Source organism: Amaranthus tricolor, chromosome 13 (genome assembly GCF_026212465.1).
Source record: "Amaranthus tricolor cultivar Red isolate AtriRed21 chromosome 13, ASM2621246v1, whole genome shotgun sequence".
Taxonomy (NCBI): Eukaryota; Viridiplantae; Streptophyta; class Magnoliopsida; order Caryophyllales; family Amaranthaceae; genus Amaranthus; species Amaranthus tricolor.
Genome location: NC_080059.1, coordinates 7,030,402 through 7,038,600, shown reverse-complemented (window position 1 = coordinate 7,038,600; position 8,199 = coordinate 7,030,402). Strand labels below are relative to the sequence as shown.

Sequence of the window (8,199 nt, the reverse complement as noted above, 5' to 3'; positions counted from 1 at the left end):
ATATATATTTTAGATAAAGGAGTATAGGTATTTTTTGAGCTCTCACTTTTACAAATATTTACAAAAATGTTGTCGAAAATATGTACCCCACAAATTAAATATACACTCCTGAATTCAAAGTTACAATTATTTACAAATATACTACTAAAATATGTACTTCTAAATGCTGAATAAATCAATAATGAATATGTATCTTTTTTAATTTTCATCACTTAACATGATACTGATGTCCTGAGGGCTTAACTAGGAATAGGGATAGTTAGAGGCGCTATATCTATGTTTTAGACTACTGATGTGCTTATATATTATCTTTTGGTGTTGTTGCCATCTTGCTTCTCTCGTTTCTTTTATTATTAGTTTTTTGTTTTCTTATATTTTGTAGTTGGTTCTACTTATTTATTTTATTTATATGCATTTAATTTATCTTTTCCGTGTAGCTACGTCTCTTTATCTTTCTTGACCGGGGGACACTTTTGGCCGCGCTCTCCTTTATGGGTATGAGTTGTCGCCGTCCTTTCCTCCCCAGATCCTATCAATAGTTTTTTCTATGAACGGGATACACTGGATAGGATGATGATGACCACGATTTAACATGATACTCTTCTATAGTAAAGGGAATGCCATTATTTGTTCTAGTAAGCTAAAATAAATATTTGATCCTCTAATTTTAGGAAATATTATCTTGAATAATTTAACTTTTTTATGATTTTTCTACAATAATCCCACCTATGAATAATTTCAACTTAGGGTGTAATTTCCTAGAGTAAACTTGGGTAACGGATGACCTGCATAGGTTATTTACGAACAAATTAAATTGAAATTCAATGTAAATTTGAAAATTTACATAAAAAGTTATGAATGATAAAATATTAAAAAAATTTTTAACATCTTTTTACTATTTTTTCGACATTTTATTTTAATCTATCTTTTAAAAAAATAAATTTGTTATAACAAGTCATCCGGTTACCAGGTTTATTCTAGGGCTAATACACCTTAATGTTTAAATTATTCATGATTAATCAATATGTGAGATTATTTTAGGACAATCATAAAAAAATTAGATTATTCAAAATTATTTTTCCATTATTTTATCTCACTTCATTTATCACAAATAGTTATCTTCTTTCGTATAGCTTCAGTCTCCATCAATTAAAAAGAAAAATCAATCAAAGTTATAGATGGATACAGTACATTATTACTCGGATTATGTATTGAAGAATAAGATCATTATAATTATCTTGAAAATAAAAATAATTATAATTATTGTCCTTTGCAAAAAAAAAAAAAATTATAACCAAACAGTTGGAAGAGAATTTAGAAAAAAGCCAAATCTCAATTAATTGAGGGAAAAGACACATACATACATACTCAATAATAATTACTAATGAAAGGAGCCTTTTGGGAACAACTTTTAGAGGAACAAAATGTACAAAGAGAAATCATCCTCTAAAAGTGGACCATATCAAAAACCCCCTTTAAAATTTACATTAATTTTTAATTAATTACCCTTGCTTAACTTATTATAAAGGGATTAATTAGCAAAAGGATAATTAATTAAGATAATTAAACAAAATCCAAATTCCAAAACTTTTAGGTACTTGATCAATTTTCCCTTACTCAAACGGCACACTGAACCAATTGTACAGATGATGGGCCAGGGGGCCCACCAATAACCTTCTCAGCATCCACATTGCAGGTAGATGGACCTTGAGGAGGCCCATATAAGTTATCTTGATGGGCCATATTTGGGTGTTCTTCATCAAAATCTTTTGTAGCAATTAGAACCTCAATTTTTTGAGGATGTTCATGTGGAAGAATAATATCCTCATCCTCAGTATTGTTAGGAAGTGCATTAATTGAGGGTATATCAATTTCTTGTTTCTGTTTAACTGGACTTACAACTTCTGGTAACTTCTGTTTTTCTGTTGCTTTGTCATGTTTTCTGTAGATTGCATACAATACCATTTGTGCCACCCCAAACAGAAACCCCACTACATTTGGTAGCTGCATAATCAAACATTAACAATTTAATTTCATCTTATTTTGTTAAATAATCAATTTTACGCCAATTCTTAAATGAGACGGTCTTATGATGAAATGCGATAGTCTCATGGTGAGATCATTTCTATCGGGATGATCCATGTATTTTTAGTATGTTAAAGTTATCATTGATAATTTTAAAGTTATCAATTAGAGAAATATGCTAATTACATGGGTCTGTCTCATACAAGACGAGCTGTAAATTTTATAGTATACCCCCTTTGTTTCTTAAAAAGTTCTCATAAGAAATGTTTATGAAAATTAAGAAAAATACAATCTTTTAAATAGTGGAAGTATTATTTTATTAAATAATAAATTTGAAGTGGGAAAAGTGAGGACCACAAATATTAAAAAGTATTAAAAAAAGTTAGTGGAAAAAATATAGGACCCAACTAATAAAAAAATATTTTAGTAAAGTTAATAGAAAACATGTAGAGACCATAAGGAATATAAAAATATTAAAATGAAATTAGTGAAAGGTATGTGGGGACTATAAACATTATTAAAATATTAAAATGAGGATGAATAAGACTATTTTTGTCATAAATTTATGATATAATTAAAAAGATTCTTTTTAGAAACAACAACTGAAACACCACAAAACCCAAAATATGAACTTTTTTAACGAATGGGAGAGTAATATATTCTGAAATAAAAGTTTTATCATCATCATCATCCTACCCAGTGTATCCCGCTCATAGAAAAACTATGGACAGGGTATGGGGAGGGAAGGACGGCGGCAACTCATACCCATAAAGGAGAGCGCGGCCAAAGGAGTCCCCCGGCTCGAAAAAGATAAAGAGATATAACTACACGGCAAAGATAAATTAAATGCCTATAAATAAAATACAATAAATAAGTAGAACCAACTACAAATATTAAGAAAATGTAGGAACCACTTTAAATACGTAGGTGACATGTGATTTTAAGTACTGTAAATTGGTAATAAATTGCAGTTAATGGTTATTGTAGTTAATTAATTAATTTCAAAATACTTCATATCACAATTTATTGGTAAATAAATAGGTGACATGTGATTTCAAGAAACCAAGTCAGTCAATTAAATTTAAGCTAATAATTGTTATAGTTAATCTCGAAATATGTTAAATAGCTATCAAATATCATCTTAAAAAATTAACTCAAACAAAAATTTAGCTTTTTGATGTATTTTCGGAAAATGTTATACGGTAAATTATTTAATAATGAAAATATGTAGTAGTATATGATTGGAGTCTTACAGTGATATAGAGATCTTTCTGGACGAATCCGTATAAGAACCAAATGGTAGCTGTTAATGTTAGACAAACGGATAAGTTGAAAGGCAAGTACTCCACGCTTTTTGTTCGTATCACCGTTCTCTGTAATACCAATATTACAAAATCAATACAATCATTGTACCATTTAATTCTCATCTTAATTTGATGGATGGAAGTATATTATATTTTATTCAATTTAGATAAACTTCATGTAATCAAGATCATTAAAAGTGTTTAAAAGTTAATTTCATAGTGGAAAAGATATTTAAATACTAAACACTTTTTATCATGGGTTTGGTGCATTTTTCTTGATTCATAGTAGCTTTTTAGACGGTTTAGTACTCAACCTAGAATAGGGTAACTAAAAAAACATAATATATAATCTTTCTTTCCTGTCAGTTGTTCTATTTACTTTTGACACAGATACTAATGAGTTGGATATAATGAATGAAATTAGTTAGATATGTAAATTAAGAAAAAAATATAAAAAATATAAATGGTGGGGTTATATTCAAAAATAGAAATTCAACAAATTTATTAGGACGGATTAAAATAGAAATTAGGCAAATTAAATGAATGACATGAGTATATAATTTCATGTTGTGATGATATTCTATGATCATACTAGTTTAGAATTTTAATTTGTTTTTTTGATGAATTTCGATTTTATTGAATTGATATTATTTTTATTTAACTTAACTTATTTTGCAAGGAATAACTTTTTTTTTTTACTTTTATTGATAGTAATTTGTGTTATTTTAACTGAATCTATTTTTTTTTGGTTATTTTTGACTTAATCTATTTAACTCAATCATTTCTGTTTTATTTAACTAAACTAGTTTTAAGACAAAATGAAGAGTTTAAGATATATTTATCTTATACTCACCATATTATAGTAGAGGTAAAATTCTGATTATGTTTGTTTAAGTTATTACTTTAACTCGCTATTAAAAAATTAACCTAAATTTTATACAACTTTTTGCGGAATTATTATGTATATGTACATATAAATTATTACCATATATTTATTTAAATTAATTTCTAGCTACTAGTTTACACTTTTTACATATTAATATATATTAATAAGTCTTGATCTCTTTTTGTTCATCTTTGTCTAATAAAATTAGAGTGACTTACCATCACACTCAAGGGGGCTGCAAAAACGCTAATAGAGAAGGCGACACATATCCACCCATACACTTGAAGTCGAACTTCCCCTTTCACCAAGTAATGGCAAAATAGAACAATCGAACAAAACCCTCCAAAATTCAAGAATAGAAGTAGCTTGAGAGTTGAAATCTACAAAAGAAAAAAAAAAAATAAAAAAAAAAAAAAAAAGAACATAAAATAAAAAAAAAATCACATCATTGAAATTAATACGCAAAATACATAAGAAATTTTATATCCAAATTACTACGTTTTGATCATATAGTAAAATTAATCAATAGCTTAATTATGCTGATAGTTGAAGCATCCTTCATATTATATACATATATCATAATGTATAGAATCATAAATGTTTAAACATGTTATATCGTGATACCACATATGACATATGGTCTCAAAAATAGACTTAACCGATAGTTAAAGATTTCATATGTACATTTTTTGAGTCGTACATAAAATTGTTATTAGCATACGTATTTTCAAAGATCAATATGTTAAACTAATTAACAAAACAAGAATATGTGTTAAAAACAATTGGATGTAGTTGTAATCAAGTGTGAAGCCAGAATTTTGAGTTAGGGAAGCTAAATTATTGATATACTAGAAAATTATTTATCATATAAAACTAGTTAAATTATAAAAAAATTTAAATTATATAGACTGAAATGAACTTGAATTACAGCAAAAATTATTTTTAACAAATGGAGTTAAAGCTTCCCTATAATTACTTCTTTTGAAATAAAAACTAAGTGTTTGACTCTATATATTTGCTTACTAAGTCTCCAAAAAAATACTATTAATATTAAGATAGCAAAAATAACACATTCATAAGGGATGAATGTGAAATTATGAAGGATAAATAGTAATGACATTATAATATAAATTTATTACTCTATTAAAAATAATAGTTTAAATTTGGAATTGATCCCTTAACCTTAGATTACAAGTATATTAACCCAACAAAATTTTGTTATATTTAAGCACTCTTTAAATTATATCATATTAGTAGAGTTGGGGGGCAAAGCTAAAATTGCAAAGGATTGCATTCTTGACAAGCGGGGCCAGGGGAGTGGCTTCGCCCATGGTTTTAGTAGATAATAAAGATGAATAGATGTTCTTTTGAATTTGCACTATACAGCTCAAATATGTGAGAATTTTTTAAGCTATATGATATAAACTGAAATGGACTGATGGTGTATATGATATATATGATAATACTAGTACATACCCTGGCTTGCCTTGTAGCATAGGTAATGAATATAGCAACGTAAATGGTCTCAATAATGACTCCAGCAACATTGATAGTGATTAGAAGCATAGAATTTCCTTTGAGTAAAGCATAGTAGATCCATAACATGGCACTGAATATTGCCACTACATATGGAATTGATTGGAATCCTTCTGTTGATTTTTTCTTGTACACCCTTATAAATGTTGGCCTGTAATTAATTACATCAATTTTATTTCATTCTATTAATTTTATGTACGAAATTATTCACATTAAAATTATATTAATAAAGTATTAATACTTACAGTGGTGCAAGGAATACCATGAAAGAGATTATGTTTCCTGCAAACAAAAATAAATCACACAAGGTGATAAAAATGATTAGCTATTGACTATTTTCAGGCAAAATTTGTTCCACTAGTGAAGAGAATATCTTATTATATGTTTGATACTAAATAACTAATAAAATTCTCTTGTACTAGTATATAAATATATTTGATCTATTTGTTATTTCGTTATTTAACCATTTTTATAAATTATTGATTACAAATCCAACATACCTTCTACATAATTAGATCACATAGTACAAGCTATATATTATTATTTGATTGAAAAATTATTCCTTTTCATACCCTTGTATAATAGTACACTTTGTGATACTTCATATATGTTAAAAGTATATAACATATCATGTGACTTCAATTATAAGTTTAATGTTTTAGTTGAGTCAAGAAACCAATCTAACTAAAAACTTAAGTTGATGATTAAAACACTAAATATGTTATATGCTGTAACAATATAGTAGAAGCAACATACTATGAGTTAATTGAAAAAAAATCCTTTCCATATACCCTAGTAGAATAGTACACTTTGTAATACTTCATATGGTTATTTGCTAATTATTTTCATACTACAATATAGTAATAGAGTAAAATATGATTGATGGGAATAATTACAAAATAAACATTATTTAGAAAAAATACTAAATTTTCAAAATTGAAATATAGCAAATAAAATTCTTTTCCCTAAAATTGAAATTTTTTTGTTAGTAATAGAAGAGCATGGTAAAACATAAATAAAAATGAAACATGCATGGTGTATTAGTATTTAGAAGTATGTATGTACTACCTAATAAGCCAAAGGCAAAAACCCAAGGGTGGTGAATAGTAATCATAGTGGCTTTATAATTGATCTTCTTTGTTTTTGTTGGCTTTAAATGATCAAAAAATCTTAAACTTGGTTAATTAAAGCTCTTAATAAACTCTCTAATTACCCAATAATTATAATTAGTGGGGATTAATAAGAGAAGGTAATTAAGAGAGAAAGCAAGCTAAGAGTTGAAGAAAAGAGGATTATTGTAGTTTAATTAGTGATATGAGCAATAAAGAAGAATGGATTGTGGTGGTATATATAGGAAGATAAAGGAGCCATTTATTATGAAATTATTTATCTATTTATTAATTATTTTATGTTTTTGTTTCTATTTTTTGCTTGCTCATGACCATGAGTCTGGCATGCAACTGTGCGACGATAAAACGATGGGATGATTTTTATTAACTTGTCATTTTCATCTTCCTCCCACCTCATTGCTTTCCAAATTTTATTTATTCTATTAGACTACACGTACATAAAAAAAACCCTTTTCAAATCATATACTTATAACTCTAGGTTTTTTTTCCAATGATAAAAAATATTAGTTATGTTATATTTTACCAGATAGATTCTCGTGTGAAATACGAATGCTACAAATATTTACTGATATAATGATTATATTGTTTTATAAAATTAATTCATCTGCAACATAAACTTAACTATTAAATCTTTATATTTTTTATGATATATTCATTATCAAAGTGAATAAATAATTTATTATACAATAATATTAAAATATATATACTCATGGCAATTATTGATATTTGATACAAATAAATTTTAAAAAGTCTTCAACTATATGATGGATAGGAGGGAGGATTTTATAAAAAAACTAGCCAAATTAGTTAGCTTATTCATTTTATGATGATGATTTATTATCTAAATTGAAATAAAGATTTACATGTATTTTTATTTTTTTGGTTTATATAAGAAAATATAGTATTTCAATTGATCATCAAATATAGTTATAATCAATCAACTAATATTACATCATGTTTTGATGAGATAATTATTTTCCTAAATATCAAGTCAAATATTAAAATTTTACCTGTCAATAATAGAAAAAAGTTAGAAAAATTTTTATTGACAGTATGACATGTGTTTCAAATCGTTTCTTCATTAGTATATTTTATTTTATTGATTATTGATTGAGTTAAATATGAATAAAGATGAAGTATTAAATTTTTATTATATGCCCTAATGTGAATAGCAAAATTTTAATAATATATTGAAAATGAAAAATGAGAAAGATGGATGCAATTCTAATTTAATTTGTTACCTATTGATATAAGTAATATCCATGTTTTTACCTATCATAAACAAAATTATCAATGATTTTGCCAAAAAAGAATTAAG

General features: G+C 26.2%; 1 protein-coding gene across 1 annotated transcript; it reads right to left on the bottom strand.

The window, feature by feature from the left end:
• Nucleotides 1–1,313: 1,313 nt before the first annotated feature.
• LOC130798340 (bidirectional sugar transporter N3-like) lies at nt 1,314–7,085 on the bottom strand. Its single transcript, XM_057661277.1, has 6 exons — nt 6,820–7,085; nt 5,997–6,033; nt 5,692–5,902; nt 4,434–4,595; nt 3,279–3,398; nt 1,314–2,004 (listed from the first exon to the last, which is right to left on the bottom strand). The coding sequence occupies exons 1-6, from the start codon at nt 6,863–6,865 to the stop codon at nt 1,618–1,620; spliced, it is 963 nt and encodes a 320-aa protein (XP_057517260.1). The 5' UTR covers nt 6,866–7,085; the 3' UTR covers nt 1,314–1,617.
• Nucleotides 7,086–8,199: the final 1,114 nt, after the last annotated feature.

What these genes read in the sequence shown, in the direction of transcription:
- LOC130798340 (XM_057661277.1), bottom strand. Translation starts at nt 6,865, where the DNA reads ATGATTACTATTCACCACCCTTGGGTTTTTGCCTTTGGCTTATTAG. An exon ending in TTTTGCCTTTGGCTTATTAG is followed by an intron (nt 6,034 to 6,819) that starts GTAGTACATACA and finishes TTTTGTTTGCAG; the next exon opens with GAAACATAATCTCTTTCATG. An exon ending in CAGCCCCCTTGAGTGTGATG is followed by an intron (nt 3,399 to 4,433) that starts GTAAGTCACTCT and finishes TTGGTATTACAG; the next exon opens with AGAACGGTGATACGAACAAA.